We start from the raw sequence: 21,558 nt of genomic DNA on the forward strand, positions 1-21,558 counted from the left end.
CCGTTCTCTAAATACTGCAAGAATGAAAAATCCTAGTCATAGCTTCCTAAAACAAAACAATAACCATTCGTGATTATGTGATGCAAAAACGCATCCCTTTTTTTTTCTGTATAGACGATTCCAGTTTTGATCTACAAGTTGTTCTTTTTCTATGAAATTCCTGGATTGCAGCTAATGAGCATGCACAATACGTATATACCTATATGTATGGGAATAGCAATATTCAATCTACATAATCGATTTGTTGCATACTGCTTGCTTTGTAAGAAGGTAATAAGCCTAAGTGATAAGAGAAAATAGGCATTTATTAATTATACCAAAACAGTAAAACATACAAGACTGCATGCCAGTTCAAAAAAAATCATCATTGACTTAGTACATAAAAGGAATATAAAAAAAGATTAAATTTAATGTCCGGAAATAAACCACATTCGAACTTTTTAGTTCCGGAACAGTAATTGAAAGCTGAATATTTATGGACATTAAAACTAGTTGCATCTCATTTGTCCTTAATGCATGATATATCGGAAATATTTTCACACTTGCTTACTGATAATGAAATAGCCAAAAAAATGTACATTAGACCTAATAAATATCTTGTACCTTATTTGTTATAAATTATCTCCATTTTCCCAACAATCTTTGAGAAATATTTAAGCAATAAAAAATTAGTAATATGCTCTGATGAAGCCTTGAACCACATTTTACAAAAATGGTAATGGATCTTTTTCTAAAATATTGTTGTGAATCAACCAATAGTCTCCACAAGATTTTCAAGACATACCACAGCTCAAGAATTGTTTGAAATTTTTAAAGAAGCTATATCATGTTTGGACATACAGTTACTTTTACAAATTAGTATGGATAGACCAAATGTAAATTAAAATTTTTTAAAACATCTCAAAGAAGAACTTTCGTATGAAAATGACTGTAAGATATTGGAACTAAGTACTTGTGAACTAACATAATCCATGTCAGTATGGACACAAATCTAAACTTGGATGGAAAATATATACTATTCTAAGAGCATGGTATAGAATGATCAAAGATAGTCCTGCTAAACTACTGATTACAAGTTCTGATTTTACATTGAAATTTTGTTCTATTCGCGGGGTTGAAGACGTCAGTGTTTGCAAACATGCTCTAAAAGTTTTTGGCAACACAAAGAAATACAAAAGAAAAGATTTTAGTAAAAATTTTCTGTTTGTATCCGCCATGTTACAAATGCTTGCCAGAATAGATTTATTCTGGTTAAAATTAGCTTCTTTGCTTATATTGCTAATATTCTTCAGCCATTTCTTAAAAAAATTCAGACATCTCAACAAGTGGTACCTTCCTTATATAAAGATCTTTTCATTCTTGTTAAACAGTTAAGGAAAAATCACGCCAAAAGAATCATAATTGAAGAAGCAAATACATTAGACAGCTTATTTTTGATAGAGCTTGATGATCCTAAAAATCTAAGACTGAGAAAAAATACTGATATTGGAATAGTAACTACAAACCACTTGATTACTAGTAGATCTAATGAAACTTAAAAAAAGTGGCTTTTTTTTTGCTGAGTGTTTTATATGTATTGTAGAAATCGATGACCAAATATATGAATTAGCAAAATGAGTAAATAAAAAAGAGTAATCTTATTTCTTGTTAAGTAATCATTAAATAATTTGTATCATAATAGCAAAAATGTTTTGTGTTTTATTTCACCTGAGTCCTTAATTTTGTGTGATTTTCAGTTAGAGGTATGAATAATATGTAATATATCTCCTTCCTCTTAATATATAAATTTTCTCTCGCTAAATTCTAGAGTATAAATAAATAGAATGTCTGTATGTAAATATAAACCATCTTTTAATACATTTTTATTTCGAATAATGATAAATTGTTTGTTTCCTTTCCTTCCTTTTTTCGCTCATTATAACCATATTGCATTATAATTAGAACATAAGACTAATTGCACATTTCCTCGTATCTTCATATACATGGGTAAACACAGGGATTTTTTTTTTTTTTCCAGATTTGAGTGGAAACTCTTTATAGCCGAATATTGTTGATAGCTCATATGACTCAAGTCATTCTCTTTTAGTAATGGAATAATTCTTTCCTATTTTTGTCAATGTTGTAGGGGCAATCGGCTTTATTGTGTATTTGTGCTACAACAGGTCTATTATCATATCTGCTGACATCCGTGTGAACATATGTAATAGAATTTCCGTCTTGCATTCCTAGTATTAGATGCAAATTAAATACTATTTTCGGTCTGTTTAAATATTTTATTTTTCTTTCTTTTTTTTTTTTAAAGAATACTATTAAAACTCAATGATATTCTTTAATGACATCTGAAATGATTCAGCTATATAACAAGATTCATTTATCGATCTTTGGAAGTATTATCAGAGCCTAAGAAAGCTTTGTATAACATGCAAACCCTTTGGAGTTGTAAAAATACTTTCAACTTTCTCTATCTGGTTGGATATCATTATTGAATGTAAGATGGTTTAATATTTTTACTTTTTGCACTTCAAAAATGCACTTCCTCTAATTTATATAAATATCATATCTTGGAACACATTCAAGAATAGTCCTTACTAATTGTGATGTTGTCTTCAAAAGCTTCCTCGCATACTATTTTATCATCTAGATAACAAAGACACATAGTTCATTTTAAGTGATGTAACAAATTATTCATCGTTCTTTGAAGGTCGTATGTGCATTGCAAATTTAAATAGCATGACTTTAAATTTATATAATTCCTCTGGAGTAATGAATACAATAATTTCTCTAACAACCGGAGCAAAAGTTCACTTAAAGAAAACCTTTTGCGCCCTAAACAGCCAAGAGCATTATCAATACGAAATAAAAGATAACCGCCTTTCTTCTTGAACATATTGAATTGTCAATAGTTTTATGCAATGATGCCAATTTCCGTCTATTTTTTCTTGCAAGTATTATGGAGAATTTCCTCCATGAGAGGCACATTTAGTGATAGGCACATATTCACCAGTCTTAATCAGATGTTTGATATTTGTTCGTGGAGTTATAGACGTAGCTTTGATGAAAAAAAATAATTTTATAAAAACTTTTGGATAAGTTTAACTAATTATTCCTTTAGCTATTCAACAAATGAATTGTCGTCGGCCAAGGTTTCCAACCTCTCCATTTTCATCCCGCTTGTCAGCTATCGCACATAGTCTTTAGACTTTAGTCTATACACTTAGTCTTGATCATCGAACATTCCTACAGGGATGATACATTTTTAATGCTGCATATTTATCTTACCTTTGTCATCATTGTTAAAAGTAATTATGGAAAGTACAGCATTATTCTTTTCAAAATGCAAATTTTTATTGCCTGCTAATAGCATATTTAGGCCTTTGACAACTTGGAATCCAGATGCTATTATTTTAGCAATAGAATGTAAAGGCAATGCACTGTCTTATGATTTAGTACTCTTATCACAGTATTCCATTTTTACTAAATGCTCAAAATACAAATTTTATTGGAAATATAGGTCCAGATTTTAATGTATTACGTAATATTTTAGGAGCTTTTGATATATAACTTTTTTCTGACTTTTGATCTGAACATTTTACTTAGGGTTGTTTTGAATTATGATTGTTTGAAGATCACCCCACCTGAGTAAAAACTGTTTTGGAATGAATTCAATAAAGGAATTGTATACTATTCTTATGTGTGTGAAGAAGTGCAATTTTGAGGTACAAGAAGTAAAATTTATTTTTATTCCAAACGTAACAAGATTTATGTGAATATTGACATGTTAAATTTTTCTCAAATTTCTGTTTTTATTTCTGCATAAAGTTATATAATTTTTGAAGTCACTTTATATTTTTTTATTGAGCTACTTTTTGATAGATATTGTAACTCACAGAAAATAGTGTGATCATTCACAGAATGAAGAAATGTTTGAAATCAACATAAAATCATTAAAAAAAAATGATTTAAAAAATATGTTCACAAAGTCCTAAATTTACTGTTAGTCCAAAGTACTGTTATTTTGTTTTTTAAAAAAAATAGGATTGTTTCGTTATTGCCTGTTGTATATCTAATTTAAATCTTAAAGTTAAATAAGGATAATTTTTAAATATTTCTAAAATTTTCAATTAATTGCATTAAAATTATAATATGTTGCAATAATCGACAGATTAAGCAGTATCTACTGTTGAAGTATAATTTTATTTTAGTTTCTTTCTTAATATTTTCAAGCAATTTATCAATGTATTATAAATATTACAAAAAAATACTTTTATTAGAGTTTTGTAAATATTATATAAATAAAATCTTTGGAAATTGAGAAGATAAAAGCTAATTGCAAATGTGCTTTTAATTTAAAATTAATCATTTTTTTGTTATACTTGTAAAACACTTCATTGAGATATTGAAAATTTTCTATTAACGGACTGGGCAATTATATCAAAAGAACATGCTTTAAAGGCAAGCATTTTCATATGAAAATGTGACAAAGAGATTTCATGGAAATCCTTGCAAACATTGTGCAGAAAAAGAAGAAGAAGGGGGAAAAAATACAGGGAAAAATAAAGAGTGGTGAAGATAAGAAAACCAAATTCTACTTACACAGTCATTCATATTTTTATTAATAACCCTAATCTTGAGAAAAACAAATTTTAGAGATGTCAAATAATCTAGATAGTAATAGCAACAAAAATAACATTGATCATAATTTTAAAAAAAAACATTAAGGATTCATAATTCCTTTTCTTATAAAATGGGATTTGTGCAAAAATAGTAAGGTTGAATTTCTGAATATGGAACATAGCAGACAGTAGAAAAAAAGCTAATAAAGAATTTAAAAAAAAAAAAAAAAAAAAAAAAACCCTCTTTTTAGCCTTTTTTACATTTATTGGCAAGAATAGTTAGAAAAGAGTTCCTAAAAAGGTTAAATATTTATTCATGAATTTTATTCCAATTATTGCTAATTCCTTGCTCTTGAAAAGGTAGTGAAGTATATATATTGTATTAAAAAATTTAATTATATGGATTGATTTTTTTTTCTAAAAAATGAACCTGTGACTTATTGCAAGTAATTCACTTTTTTATTAATCTGGATTGGAAAATGCCAGATTTATGAATCATCTGCAATGTTACTTAAAAAGATACACCTGGCTGCAAAACATGTTTTGTATTATTTATTTTCCAGTTTTAGAATTTGGAAAAATTTTGGTGAGAATGGACTACTAAACTTTTTTGCTTTCTTTATAGGATTTATGAATAGGTGAAGTTTCAGAAACTTTATTGTAGATAACTCAATTACTTTCATTTTTATTTAAAAATCAGATTCACCTATCTAGACAGATTTGTTGCCATGTACGCAAAACTTTATTTTTATAATTTTTTAGATATAGATTTTTTTAATGAAATTGTTTTTTTCTGGTATTGATTTGGTAATTAATATTTATCCTTTTTTTCTTCTAGGATTGTTACCAATGTCTTCATCCTCAACAATAACCTCCTATCAAGCCTCCAACTGTTTTGATGAAAATTTTTACCATTGGAAGCAGCCTAAATCATTGTGTGCCAGAATTCAAAGAATATGGAAGGTTGAAGGAACTAACAAAAACATATTTCCTTTTGCAAGCATAACTAATTATTGTAGGTAAAGAATCATTGTAGTATAAATTTATAAAATAACTTTTTTTTTCACATTGGCTCAAAATATACTTTCTAAAAGTTCCTGAAATGTTATATTAATGTTATGAAAATATTAAATATTGTGTGGAATACATGTATATTTCCAGTTTCGACCATAAATTCTATAAATTGAAAGCCCCAATAATTCTAAAAATGGAATTTTATACTTTTGATTGCTTCAGTACTTTAATGTATATTTGAATGTTTTATTAATTTTACAATATTCTAGGTATTCATTACTTATACAAGATCAAAATGGATTATTTTATGAGCTAGTTCTTTCTTCAACCCATTTTTTACCTCAGTTTTGGAAAGAATTCATTTTGCAAGCTGAGGGGAAATGCTATGAATTTCAGAATCTTTATTCAGTTAACAGATTGTGCTTGAAAAAGTAAGATTTGTTGGTTTTTAATATAGTAAGCACTGTGTATTATGAGTAAACTTTGTTATTAAATTAATCAAAATGATTATACTATTTGCTTATACTAATATATATTGCTATCCAAAACTTTGCCTTTCCAATCTGTCTAGCTTTTGTTGTTCTTTAAAATAAGTTTAAAATATTTTGAAATTTAATTTCAATCAATTATAAGCATATTTTAGTTTATCTTTTCCTTAATACTAAAATATTTTAATGGTATAATGCCTTTTTTCTTTTTCATGTTTTATTGTTAAATTAGTTAGGTTTGCTTTTTATATATGTATGCTATTTTTGCAATGATTTAATATTGATCTTTTAGTGTTCATTTTTCTATGATATAACATCTTTACATAATAACTAAATTGGTTTGCCTCATATTATAAGTCTTTACCAGATTACGGGCTGCATCATTAATATGTTACACATATGGTCATATTATATTCATCATAGTTAATTTTCAGTAGAAAAATTTGGTTAAATATCGTTAATATTTTGAAAGTTTGTGTAATTTATATAAAATTAAATATTATAATAATATTATTGTAGCTAAATATTAATTAAAATGGAAAACTAAAATTAATGGAAATTGGAAAGATTTTTTCTAGTAGTTCATAAGTAGGTACAAGTATGTATAAGTAGTTCATAAGTTATAATTATTTTTTTAAGAATAATTGATAATTTTTACTTGGGATAATTATTGATATAACTCCAAGAAGTGTGAATTTTTTATTGTCTTTCATAACGTTTCTTTTTCTTCTATCACTTGGATGAATCCCCATTGCAAAATTCTTCTCCCTGGGCCCTTTATAACAATTTGTTAATGTTTTTTATAAATTAAGGGCACTTTAACTCCTTTTCTACTCTCTGTGTTCACTATCAGCTGGTGTTATAATATCCATTTTGTCATTCATCATATTTCAATTAATTATTTTTTTTAACTTCAGTCTTCTTTATGTATTTGAAAGTCCTATGTTAACAATTTATTCTCATTGTTTGTACGATTTTTTTGCTTCATTTTCAATATAACAAAGCAGTCGTTTTCCTATGGCATTTTATATATTAATGAAATTCCAATGTTAGATAAATTAAACTGTGAAGCAAATGCATATGTTTCATTTCATATTCTGTTAATCCATTTTCTTCAAAGGTTTGCTATATTGTTTTTTGTACCTCCCATGCACAATAAATAAAAACTGTATATTGCCAGAAACTGTATATACAGACCTGATATCAGATGATGTTGTATAAACTTAAAAGAAAGAAAAAGCTGGAAAATCTCTCTTTATCTTAGATATTGAATTTTAGAATATAAATTTATGCATGACATAGGGTGAGCTTAGTTCAAAATCGATATAAGTAATATGGTTCACCATTGTAAATGTTTTGTACAAATTACATATAGTTGCAAGATTTCAAAAATTGTTTTATAATATATTCAAATAGTTTAAAATAATTTTATAGATAATTTAAGTATTATCCAAACGTAATTAATTATTAAATTCTCAAAATCATTTATTTCATCCATTTCTATTAATTAGGTACCCAAAGCTTTCCAGAGTGTTAGAGTCACTTTCACTACTACAAAATGATGGGAAAGTGAGTGAGAAATTTCAAAATTGAATAGTGATTTCATGTATTTTTTTTTTTTTTTTTTTTTTACTTATTTCATATTATTACTTTAATTTTTTATTCTTTTAAATCTCTTATACTTTGTTCTCTGGTATGTACAGATAAATATTTTTTTAGTATTTAAACTCAACATTTAAAAGTTGTTAGAAAAATTATTACTGTTTCTTTTCTCTTAAGACTTTCATAATTCTTACTGACCATATTCATTGTTAGGAAAAAAATCGTTATATGTGTGTTTGAATTTTGCTTCTTGGAGGAAGAAAATTTTCATAGACATGAAGGAAAAGAGTAATTACTAATTATTATATTTCATTACAATCATCCCTTTCATTTAGTTAAAATACTTCTAATTCTTATCTCATATATTTTATTCTAATTACCTTTGGCGACCAGCTAGTTGATCAGGACTAATGGCTATAAAATTTTCAATTGAATCTTTCATGTTGTTTTCTTATAATGGATTCCCCAGTGAAGTTTTTTTAAACTTCAAATACAGTAGACATTTAACATGCACTATATTAAGTCTTATACAGTTCTATTCATTGTCGTCATTCATTATTCATTTGTTCATAGGCAACCAGCTTGCATTAGTAGTGAGTAAGCAGTTTAACTCAGCTCAAGAGAGTAGACATTGGAAAACAGTAAATGTTAGTGAGGTATAAAAAGTTGTACAAAGTTTCTCTTAATGCAAAGTTTTCTCTGAGCACTTTGTGTTGATACAATTGTGTACAACTGATTTGTTGTTTATATGTTGTTGTTTACTGTAAATTGGGATTGTTGGATTGTATACCTACAACATCAGACCAGTTGATTTTACGGACTTTTGAAAATTTTCTGTAACAGTATATATATGAAAAAATTCAATTTCAGAATTTTGATGTAAATTTAAAATTTGCTATGTGAAAAAAATGTATGGTTCCGTTTGTGTAGTTGAGTGTGACAATGCAAAAATAGAAGGAGATTTTTGATAATATTCAATATGTAATCATAATTTGTATATATCAAATATATGTTTTGTCATAAATTTTTATTCAAATTTATCAACAAAAAGATTGTGTTTGTCAAAAGATGATAACTGAAGAATGCAATAATAAAAATTGAATAAAAAGTTTAGTGTGTAATCTTTATACATCAAATTTCATTCAATGAAATGATAATCTATATCAAAATTTATACCATATCTGTCTAAAGGTATTTTTCCTCTGTGTGTGAATATGGTAATTCAAAATTCAGAAATAGGCCATTGAAATTCAGCTTATAATTTTTAGATGGAAAATGAGATCTGTGTGAAATCAGTCTGCAATACAAAGTAGAAGAGGTGCTGTTCTAAAATGCATATTCATTTCATTTTAATATATACAATAAAGTTAAATACAGCACATGCTAACACTAAGAAGTTGATGGAAAATTACTTCTATTTGTAACAGTTTCTTTTTTCTAAAAAGTGTTTAAAGCAGGAGATTTATCATCAACTGGCATTCAATGATTGTTCTGTTACTCCCAAAGCAATCAGTGAAAAAGGATTTCCTTCATTCTGTTCTGTACCTTTGCAACTACTCTCTAGCCTTTTTGAAGTAAGTGTTTTACATTGATTTATTTTTTTAACTTGTATACCTAGAAAAATTTATATTTAAATAGTATGTGATAATTAGGCATAATTATATAATAAAAAATTGTTTGCCCTAAAACAAATTTTAAGATCTTATTTTTGATAATCTTGAATGACAATAATAATAACTTAATCATTAATAAGTTAATTCAAAATGACTTATTCCAATCTAAACAATTATTTGAATAACAGTCTGTTATTTGCTGTTATATTATATTTTTGAAATTATCATTTAAGAAGAATTTCTGATGAAATTCTTCTTAATCTATTATTTGAAAATCAAATTTCTTTTATAAAAGAACATATATGTGTCATTTCAAAATAATTATCACAAAACTGTTTAAAAGGCCTTTTTAAACTAAATTTTTAAAAAGTTCTACTATGAAAATGATATAAGTAAGGATTTGTAATTGATTTAATGACTAAAAATTAAATTATCTTCCTTTTCTATGAAAAATGACAGTTGAATAAAGATTAATTTGGTGAACATTCTGTTGTAACATTTTGATTTGATTCTTGAACATTTGATTTCATTTTGATGATAACATGAATAAAAATCATTCTTTTATGCATCTTTGTAAGAAATTTTTCTCTTTGGAATATTAATAAAGAAATACAAATAAAAAAAACATGGAGAAAAAAAATGATAGAATATACTGAAACCAATTATAATAGATACTGCATTAAATATGCAGAATTTAAATGTCTTTTTTTTAACAATAAGTAAACTGATATTAGTGGGGAAAAAGAGAAAGAATCAAACTTTGTAAAAAATGTAATGTAAATTATTAACTACTTTTTATTTTATTAATTATTGGTTGGTTTTTCCATTTGAGTTTGACAGTTTTGCTATAGGATGTAAGATTATAAGATTGGAACAACCAGCTCTTCAGATTCTGTAACTTAGATATTTTTAATTTTAGTGTATGGAATTCTGGCTAGTTAATGTTATAATCCAGTGAGATGTGCAAACATTGTATATCCCTGATCCAATATGAAAACTATGTTCGTTAGCTGAATCCCTGCCTTAATTTCATATATGATTTTGTCATTTAGATTAGATAAATTTGACAGTTGTTGTTGGTAAACTCCATGGATTATATATGCATCAGTGAACATTAACTGTAATAACTTTTGAACATTATGGTAAAAAGGGGTTATTATATTCAGCATAAAATAAATTGCAGATCTGGAATTATAATTATTTTTAGCAAGTGTTGAAATCAGTCAGAAATAAATTTTAAACAGCATTGTACACTTATTGAATAGTACAGGGTTTTTTTCTACTGCACAAATGTAATAAATGGTATATGTATTCATTTGATCGTTTATATGAGAACCTTAAAAATTCGTATTTGCTAATGAATTGCTTTTATTGTAGCATTTGCATTCTCACCATTCAGATAGGAAAGGTTATTTAAATTAAGCTTGGTCTTGCAAAAGTAGTATGGTCCAACAGAAAAATGGAAAATTCTTTTTTCCTCCTCCTTTTTTTATTTATTGCCTCCTGCAGAGGAAGAGTTCTCATTTCTGGAATTCACTGCCAGTTTTTTTATAATAAAATTCATTGTAATAAATCTCTAGCATATGACGTGAAATGCCGTTATGAGTTGTGTTGTATTGAGATCCTCAATCTATTAGTCAAATAATGTAGTAAATTTAGGATTAATGAAATTAAACATAAGAACCTTAATTTTAACAACCTGTTTTATTTCCTTAATTTTTTATTTTTGTTGTTTATTTTAATAGAGGTATATTTTTTGTGATATATATATCTTTTTTTCACTGGATTATTGTTTATGGTAATGTTTGATTTCCTTTTAATACTTTAGAGACCTTGTAAATGTTGGTCTTGATTACTATAAAATGTTAAATCAGCAGTATTAAAGATTACAATTTTTGCATCCCATCTCAACCTGATTCTACCAGATATGTTCTTTATTAATTGTACCCTCTGTGGAAAAACGTCACTATAGTAATTACATAATGATTAATAAAATATTTTTTTAAAAAGTTGGTGGCCTCCAAGTCTTTATTATATATTATTTTTTCAACTTTACAGGAAATGAATACTCAGCGTTTTACCTTCATTGGTAAAATAATATTCCAGTTCCAGAAAACACTCTATTTATGTGATGATTCTATTCCAAAATCTGTGCAGCTTGAATCCCTGTTTCCTCTTCCTTCTGAACCTTCACTTGTTGGCTCATTAGTTCTCATCAGAGATGCCCAATGTCTTGAAGGTTTGTAAGCAAATTCTTTCATTTGGATTTTAATAAAAATTAATGTTTATATGTGAATGTTCTCAAAAAGTCTGTGCTTATATGATATGATAAAGATATATTATGAAAAGATTTATGTTTATATGATATTCATTGTGCAATAAGCCTTATTGAAAAGATTCAAAATATTTTCCTATTTTTCATTTTTATACATAGGTTGTCTTTTTCTGGACAATTATAGTTCATTTATCCAATTATCAGAAGATTCTCAAATGGATGAAAGTCTGAAACAGTCATGTGGAAAAAGATTTAATCAGCTTACAAATGTAAATTTACAAAATGTAATTCCTTTTGAGCTAGAAAATTCTACATTTGTTTTCATAACAGGTAAGTTTATTTTGTTTTCTTAAGATAGAGCATTTAATAAAGATCATCCCCTTTTCCCTCTTTATTTTGTTTTGCTTTATATTTATTGAATGAAGGAAAGTAAAATTATGGTCTCAAATATAATTTTTTTTCTGTTTCTGTTATGGAATAAAAAGGATTAGTTATGAGAAAAGATTAGTTTGTTAAAAGTTATTTTTGCTGAATCATTCGCTAAAGGCTCTTATTTTACAATATGTAGGTAATGATGCAAGTCATTACTTCAGTAATATTGCAAGTAGGAAGTGACAAATGTTTGCATCTTTCAATTTCTTTTGCCAGATAGCATAAAATTAAAAGTTCAAAGCAAAAGTTCCATTCCATTATTGTTTCCTTTTATGCAGTCGGAGGTCTTTCTGAAGCCAAATATTAATTTTAAGTTTTCTGTAAATGATAATGAGTGGGAGTGCAACCCCTCAACACATTATACTACACATTAAACATATTTTGCAGTTTAATGAATGAAATTAAAAATGGCATTTTCCTTCCCACTAACTGAGTCTGAAATTTGATCCATTCTGCTATTCTTATGTTGAAAGTATATGCTAAATTTCATTTGGACTAGCTATTTTCATTTTTAAGTTATCGTATTCACAGGCAGACATGTTTTGTAAAGTTTCATGGAAGTTTGATGTCGGAAGTTCATTAGTATCTTGTGGTTGAATTTTTTTGGCAATTACAATATATTTTATGAGTTATTTTTGTGTTTATATGATATTTATTGCTTATTAAACCTTTGTTTAGTTCATTTCGTATAAAAAAAAATTTCAAAATGTTTTCTTACTTTTCATTTCTATAAATAAGTTGTCTTTTTCTGGATTGTTATTGTTCATTTACCAAATTTGTAAAGGAAGTTGGAAGATTTTCAAACGAATGAAAGTTGGAAACAATTGTGTGGAAAAAAGATTATCCATACATTTATTTCAGGCTGTTATAAATGGAAGTAAAATGCTGTTACATAAAATGATTGGTCTGAATGAAAGGGAGGAAGAACTTTTATAATTTAAATAAAAAATATGTGTGTTCTTTTTTATTAAAATCAATGATCATTATTAATAGTTTTCTTTTCTTTTTTTTTTAATTGAAAAAATATTCTTAAAAAGAGGCATTTTAAATTTTTATTTGTATAAATCCTAGTCATGGCTTTCTGATAATTGATTGATTTCTGCTTGGTTATTATTATTATTACTAGCAGACCCGGCCACTCGTTGCTGTGGCTAAGGTTTTTGTTATATTACATAATAGTAAACTATTCAAGGGAACGGTAGGAGAACACCAGTCATGGGGACCACCGTGCTTTTTTACACAGATGCCATTTGTAAAAAAACATGGGGACCTCCATGATTGATTTTCTACTACCGTTGATATTGAGCAAAAATCAATACAAAAAAAATAAATTTAAATTTCTTTATTTTTTGTATTCAAGTTTGTAACAAATGAGTACATTACAAAGTTGTTAGTAAAAAACACGTAACACTTAAACTTATAAATGAGGTAGGTAGGGCAGATAGTTTTAAATCTTTGACAATAATGTTTATTATTTTGAATTATAAATACTTTTAATTTCAATTTAATTTAGCACTAATCGGTGCACAATATTTTTGGTTAACCTGTCTTTAGCTAACACAAATAGATTTGACGGTTTTCCTACACGTGAACATGCAACATATAGTTGCCCATGAGAAAAACATGGATTTTCCATCTAAATCACAAATGGACATTGTTTGGTCTTGAGCCTTATTTATAGACATGGCAAAAGCTAAACAAATTGGAAACTGTAACCTTTTGAAGGGTATCGTAGATTCTGATGGTATCATCGGAACACGTGGCAACAGGACCACTTCTCCTTTAAACTTTCCAGTTAAAAGGGTAGCTTCAAGTATATTTCCAATGATCTTTTTGATGACCAAGCGTGTACCGTTGCATAATCGAGGTGGATTCAAATTACGCAGGAGAATAATAGGTGAACCAATCTTTAATCGAAGGTTATGTGGTGGCATTCCAGGTATATCTAGTGAATTTAAAAATTCAATTGGAAAATTTACACTATTATTTTCATCAACAACAGTATCGATTGATTTAAAAGACATCAGATCGTCTGGTAACAACTGTTGTATATGGAAGTTAATTTCGTCAACGTCAACATTTTTGGCTGCCAAAATAGCCCGATCACTGAGCCAGTTATTAAAGTAATTACTCTGTATATCCGGAAAAATACTCTGAATCAATTCATTTTTTCCCTGAAAAACAGTGCAGAAATTGTCTGGCAGTTTTATGCATTGCGTATTTGGTTGCAGTTCTATTTTACCATTCCCAATATCTAGTAATTGTTCAGAAAATATTTGTGCCGATGGATCATTTTGCAATGGTACGCGCATGTTTATGGCCAATCGAAGTGTTTCAAAACTTCGCCATAAGAATGATTGTTTTAAACATGCATTTTAATTAAAGATTGTTGAACAATGAAGCACTAATAATTAAAAAGCAAGAAGAATTCCACTGTATTACTTTTACTATAATATGAATTCAATTTATACTTCAGTCTAAATAACACGTGGTTGGCTATGCTAATACCAAAAATTGAAAAAGTAAGAACAATTGAATTTCATTGTATTGCGTTAACTACGAAATAAATTTAACTTATACTTTAGCCTCAGCAACACGTGGTGGTTATGCCATTAAATTGTAGCTTATGTGAAACATTGGTACTTTTAACACAGCGCCATCTGTTAGAATACTTACTAAATCCAGTCAACAGATACCGCCATCTGTTACAATCACTTGGAGCTAACAGATAATTGCGACTGTCAAATAATGAACAAATAATTTGTTCCTTCTTAACACCTTCCTTCTTAGTATAAACCCTTTATGATGTATAATAAATCCTCTAACTTCAGTGATACAGATTCTGGCTTCCTCAGCTTAAAGGAATGATTAAAAAAAAAAAAAGTTCTATATTCCACACATGAAGTTGCCATGAGATTTATTCCGTCATTGATACATTTGTCTGTTGCAATAATTCAAAATTCATTTACAAAATGAAATCAGTTTCAGAAACATTTATTAAATAATGATAAGCATTGTAGCTGAAGTGAATGATAGCTGAGTTGATGATAGCTGACATAACTTGATACGTACATGCAGTTTATTAGTAAAGAAATGAAAAACTGAAACGATTATTGTAATCATTTTTTATTATCATATCTTTAATAATTTATATAAAAAAAGATTAAATTTCATTTAGCATACAAATGAGTTAATATTTTTTTTATTATCCGATTAGAGGAACTTATTATTGGCTCGTTCACTTACCTTTTTTACGATATCCTTAACAAAAGAAATAAAATCATTTAATTGAAAATTCAATGAAGGTAACAAATGTTATTGCCGTACAACATTTTTCTTAGTAAACAGTCAGATAAAGAATCGGAATTCATTCAAAACGAAAAGTAATAATTATTCGTGTGCACCTAAAAGTATTTTCCCAAACTTCTTTATAATTAAAAAAAAGCAGAATTTTAGTATGTTATATTAATCAGTGATCCGTTAAAACGTTTGTAATTAATCATTTTCAAATAAAATATCTTATTTCTGAGAATTACCACCATGCACAGTAATACAAAATTCAAACATAAGATCGTGATACTTTATCCGTTGCAACGTATCAAATTTATTGTATGCATTAAAAAATAATTGTGGAAAATGATATCTTATTCATGAAAAACGTTTTCGGATAGAATCATAAATAATTCGAACATTCGGATTCGAAACGTAACGCAAATGCGTGAGTTTTTCTACGCCAGTTGGGGTAACGCTATGCAGATTAGACATTTTTAATTTCCTTTATTCGGTTTTATGTTAATTCAAAAGTACTTAAGAATGAATCTGAAAGATCGATTCATTAACAATGTTTAATTTTAAATGCATCAAACACTAAGAAAATAAATAGAATCGTTTCAAATAATCAGCCGAAAACTCTTAAGCCTAGCCTCATGACTGTTGGGAAAAAAACTGAAGCCGTACTCATTTGGCGGTGGGGAAAATGAAAAGATTTTTTTGGCGGGAAAGTTAGCTTTTAATTAATAATTAAAATTCTAATTAAGAATTCAAAAAAAGGGCTATCCTATCTTTTAAGTTAGATCAAACTGCACACGGTGTGCAAATTTGATTAAAATCGGTTAAGTAGTTTAGGAGTCCATCGCGGACAAACAACGTGACACGTAATTTATATATATTAAGATTAACAGTTCTTCTTGTATTAAGCACCAAAAAAAAAAAAAATCTGTGATTTCTTTTAGGAGAAGTTGTTGGTGTTGATGAAAACAATGCTATTTCCTGGTTGCAATGTAATCTATGTTTTAGTGAAAAGTTGGTGCAAGATTCTAAGTAAGTCCCAATCTTTGAAGTAACATTCAGTATGATTTCCTTTTAAGATAAAATGTTAGACTATATGCTATAACAACCTTTTTAATGATGGTGACAATTTGCAGAGATATAAAAGCTATTCACACTATAAAATTATATTTAGCAATTTTTTTTTTTTTTTTTTTTTTGGCATAAAATGAGATATAGAAAACTGTTTGTAGGGTGTTATTTCATGATTTCAGAGCAGTTCTAATTGGTTAATATTACAGTGATATAAGCCATTTTTTAAATTTCCATAACATAAAATTAAAGTATTATTTCCAATTAATACTTTGTCATGAAGTTAAAGTATTATTTGGAAGCTGTATAGTTAATATTTTAGATTCCTGTTGGTTCAAAAAAAAAAAAAATGTTAAACTGAATTGACTTGGACATTTTAAGTTGTAACTTACTTTAAAAAATAATAATTTATATCATTGTAACTAACCCATGTAATCAACCTTTTATTATAACTAAAGATTTTCAATTCTTTCTTTTTTGCTTGTTTTTTTCCATACATCAGTAGTTGAACACATTATTAAAATGGAAGTAGTTATGTTAATATATATTTGAATTTTTCTCTTTGATAATTTGAACATGATAATTTTTATAGGATTGGTACTATCTGTATATTACTTATAATTTTTATAGGATTGGTACTATCTGTATATTACTTGCATGTTGCAAAAATTGTTCTTACTAAAGAAAATGTTTTTAAATTTTAATTAGATGTTTAGTTGAGAATTATTCAAAATTAAATTTCAAGTCATATTATTACTCAAATAATTTTACATCACTTTGATATTTAAAATAATAACATTTTTTTTATTGAGATTAGCTTCAATTAAATACAATTTTTCTAATTTGAATACATTTTTAAAAATATTTTAAATTATATTTTACAATGATGCTCTTCATAGTTTTAGTTGCATTTATACACATGAAATATGTTTGTGTGTGTGAGTTTTTAAGAGTTATAAATAATTATAAATTTTAAATTATATGTATATAGGTGAACCATTTCCCAAATATTTTTATACTTCATGATGTTCCAGACTTGAGGTTCAAATTTCCTTCATATTAACTGATATCTTACAACATCCTATTTTAATCGAAGTGTGAAACTTCTATCTTTACTCTTTCCCTTTAGCTTGTTTTTTTTTAAATCATTATATTTTATTACCATTATGTTAGTTTGAATCTATAATCGCCCATGTCATTCGTAGTATTAAATTATGTTACAATCATTTGATGGTTGCTTTTTATGCTAAAGGAAGAAAAACATAAGATGATGATGAATGAATCATGATTATAAATTTATTTGTATTTCAGCTCGGTTATATACTGTGAAAATTGTTTTCATATTGTGCCAAAGCCTGTTCTCAATGTGAGAATGTCTGTGATTTGTCAACACTCCCCACATGTGAGGGCAGAGGTTAAAGTATGAGGCAATTGTTACAATTTTTAAAAGTCAAACCCTGTTTATATTTATTTATTGCTTCTATTAAATTTTTATTGTATTTATAGCTACTATCAAGTACCATTAAAAGAATTCTGCAAATTAAAGATGATATTCATCAAGTAAGTATTATTTTGCATAAATCATTTTATTAAATAATTTCAACTGTTTGATATGACAGGACATCAAAAAAAGAGTTTTATCTTTCTTAATTTTTCGATGTACAAACTAATATCTCATCCTGAAAATTTTCAAATTTTTGAAATGATTTTTCACGTTAAAACATTTAAAATTAATGCAAGAAATCATATAATTTTTGGCTCAGAGATTTGAAGGAAAGTTTGAATATAAAGGCATCGAATAACAAGTTAGTTAACCGTAAAGATAGGTTATGTTGTTTCTTAACTTATTGTAAGGTTAAGCCGGAGCATAAAAAATTGCTTACATGAAATTAAGTATTATATCAAATTTCATATAGCTACATGAAGTGTGCATTATGCTTCCATTGTCGTTTTTACTTCAAAATAATTCTGATAGATGTCTGAAAGCATAAAAGGCAGAAATTTAATAACCATTAAATATTATCAGAATTTTGTAAATGAACTGAGAAATTAGGGCTTTTTCAAATTATATTCATATTATGTTATACACTGGTCTGCATAATTCCAACTCATCAAAGAAATGATAACATTTTATACAGTGGGCATAATTTTGAAAGTTTTTTTGAAATTCAAAGATATTTGAAATCAGTTATTATAATTCTTTGAATTATAATAACTGTTATATATATATGCATCAATTCAAGCTAGCATTCTAATAAATGTTTACTTAGATATGTTAGAGAATTTGAAATGTAAATAGAGGTTGGAATTTTTACTCCTTCAATATTTGTTCTTCAGAACTCAAGTTTACAATCCACAGTGCTTTAGACTGATTGACAATCTGACAGCTTCACAGAGATAATGATTTACATTATGTGAGAAAATATTAAAAATATATTTAATTTTTACAGAAAATGGCTTTTTTTCGTAATATTTTTTAAGAATTTTTATGAGTGCCTGTTTTTAAGCAATTTGCAATTAAAATTTACTTATATAAAGCAAATCTCTCTGTATAATTGTAGCATTATTTTTTTTTATCTTTACATTTGGATGCTGTTATTAGAAATTTGGAATAAACGTTTGCCAGTTTTAAATAGTCATGCATACTGTGGCGGATTGTGATGCACGAGGATAGAACCTGGGACCTTGTGGTTAGCAGCCGAGTAACATGACCACAATACAAAAGCAATTGTAATGTAGCTGTTAACTGGCTTATAAGCTTTCACCACAATACTCTCTCTTATCTCTGTTTTTCATATTTCTTAATCAGCTACTATGTATTGTTATAAGATTTTGAAGAATGAAATTTAGTAAATTATAGCCTTTTTAGTTTTATTTTGTTGTTATTGATTATATTTTTTTTCGCCTCCCCCCCCCCCACAAAAAAAAAAACAATTTTTACTACAACACTCAAAAAGGTATGTTTTAGACCTAATTCAAAGGGCTTCAATATCTATTAAAAGCTCTTTTTTCCTAATTTTTTATTTGTTTCAGTATAAAAGAATTTTGGGTGTTTTGGATACTATTTATTTATATATTTTTTTCTTAAATAGGTAGTAGTTTAGTGGTACAAAGGAAATAAAAACACGAAAGTCATAAACCAAAGAAATCACTAGATGAATATATGACTTGCAAACTGTTTCTAAAATACAATCTTGTTGTGCCCTACTTTATTCATAACTTAAATTTTGGGAGAGCTTTTCTTAATTTTTTAATTAAGAATCCTTAAGAGTTGAGTGTTAAGAAATATGCTCATCATAGAAACAAGCAAAATATAATATGTATTGCTGATATAACTTGCACATGAAAGCTTCCATACACTGAATTCTTGTTTTTTAGAAAAAAAGAGAAAGATATACATGTTTTAACTAAATGTTTTTATTTTTAGATCCCTAACAGCCTCTTGAACCTAGGGCTGATGCAAACATACCTGGCAGAGAAACATTCAGGCACCCCTCACTTATGTAGTCAATTATAAACATTTTTTTTTATTTAAGAAATCTGTTCTCTTTCTAATTTAACAAAAAATTTGCCCAAAAAGGTTAAAAAAAAAAAAAAAAAAAAGTAAAATGAATAAAATAAAAGGTAAAGTACAGATCTTTCAGGCTTATTATGTTTAATATATGTTGCAATTTAATATTTATCATGTGGAGAGAAGAAATTACAATTTCATTTGATAATTATGTTTATGACCATTTACAGTTGAATCTAGCCGTTATATACTTCTACCAAAATTTTTGTTTGATTTGCTGTGTAATTCAGCTAAAAATAGTTACCAATCTTTAGTGAGAGTTATTTTTCTTTGTAGCCCCAGTGCAAAATTGGTGATGTTCTTGGCAAGAAGATTGGTCCTCTGTTTTGCTATATCAAGAATTCCACAATTGTTGGTGGTGTAAAGCAGTTCCATGCATTGGAAGTAGAAACAAGCTGAAATACCAGTTCCTAACATTCATTTTATAGCTGTTTCTAATTAATTTTTTTATATGTTTTTTTGTCCTATTATTTTAGATTTCTGGATAATTTGCTAATGACTTCAGATTTATTGCAAATAAAGTATTGATTTTTTAAAAAAAAAAGTTCATATCTATTCTTTAAATTGTTTTCTGGTAAAATAATTCTTTAAGCCAATTTCTGTTGCAAGGTTAATGGTTCTAGAAATCCTATTCACAAAATCTGGTTTCCTGACAAATCACTTATAAAAGTGAAGCAAAGACAGAATTTCAGAAAAATACAATTTTTATTATTTTAGAATATAAAAATATTGCATAAACATCATCACTCTAATGCAGTATGAAAAGCTGTTAAGTTCTTTAAAATCTTTTCAGTGAACAGAGGCTTTATGATTTTTACACAGCCATATTTTGACTTCCTTACATTTTTTTTTTGTTGGGGGGGGTGTGTGTGATTATTTTGTGTTGATGTTGTCTATACGATCATTTTCTTTGAAAATGAGTTTTTGCATTGTTGCTGTTATGGATTGAGCGATGCCATTGGAGTTATTTTTATTGAATCCAAATGAATCGTTTAATTTTACTTGTTTGAGTTTAATTCCCGATTTTTGAAAACGTATAGTTATTTATCTAAAAATTCAAAATCATTTGGGCACTAACGAATTCTCTAAAAATCTGTTGAAGATTTGATTTTGCAATTTTGGGCGACGACAAAAGAGGTACCATTATTTCTTTAATTTTACTTTTCTTTTGCGGTTTGCTACAAGGCTATCAAGCAAACGTACCTTACCCATATAATTGTAATAGTCTGTAATGACTTGGGTCGTTTGATTAGGACTGGTACGAAATTACCATATGTGTAAGCTGATTCATTTCAATATTTTAATAAATGGACTGTAATCTTATTCAAAATCAAACGACAATTCGAATGCCAACTTTTTATTTGATCGAGGTTCAACCGACCCCGCAACGATTCAATATGAAACTGTTCTATTCTTTTTAAGAGCTGATCTCATGTCAGCAGGGTTACAATAAATTTAATCGCTGAAGCTAAGTCAGCGCATGGTTGCAACATTATTTAACAAAGAGCGCCAACGAATCGGTAATATTCCACCCCGCGTTACGTGGTTATGCAACACAAGTAACAATTCAAGATTCAAAGTTAAAATCAAC

At 27.3% G+C, this 21,558-nt stretch overlaps 1 protein-coding gene across 2 annotated transcripts in view; it reads left to right on the forward strand.

Moving 5' to 3' along the window:
- Positions 1–20,464, forward strand: part of LOC129979368 (uncharacterized) — a 43,558-nt gene extending 23,094 nt beyond the window's left edge. For both annotated transcript variants that reach the window (XM_056090707.1, XM_056090709.1), the window contains exons 8-17: positions 5,452–5,632; positions 5,897–6,058; positions 7,627–7,684; positions 9,163–9,291; positions 11,389–11,569; positions 11,765–11,935; positions 16,270–16,357; positions 17,708–17,816; positions 17,903–17,956; positions 20,244–20,464. In XM_056090707.1, the coding sequence (XP_055946682.1) occupies positions 5,452–5,632; positions 5,897–6,058; positions 7,627–7,684; positions 9,163–9,291; positions 11,389–11,569; positions 11,765–11,935; positions 16,270–16,357; positions 17,708–17,816; positions 17,903–17,956; positions 20,244–20,366 (1,256 nt within the window). In that variant the 3' untranslated portion in view covers positions 20,367–20,464. The remainder of the gene's footprint in view (positions 1–5,451; positions 5,633–5,896; positions 6,059–7,626; positions 7,685–9,162; positions 9,292–11,388; positions 11,570–11,764; positions 11,936–16,269; positions 16,358–17,707; positions 17,817–17,902; positions 17,957–20,243) is intronic.
- Positions 20,465–21,558: the final 1,094 nt, after the last annotated feature.

Source organism: Argiope bruennichi, chromosome 1 (assembly GCF_947563725.1).
Source record: "Argiope bruennichi chromosome 1, qqArgBrue1.1, whole genome shotgun sequence".
Classification (NCBI taxonomy): Eukaryota; Metazoa; Arthropoda; class Arachnida; order Araneae; family Araneidae; genus Argiope; species Argiope bruennichi.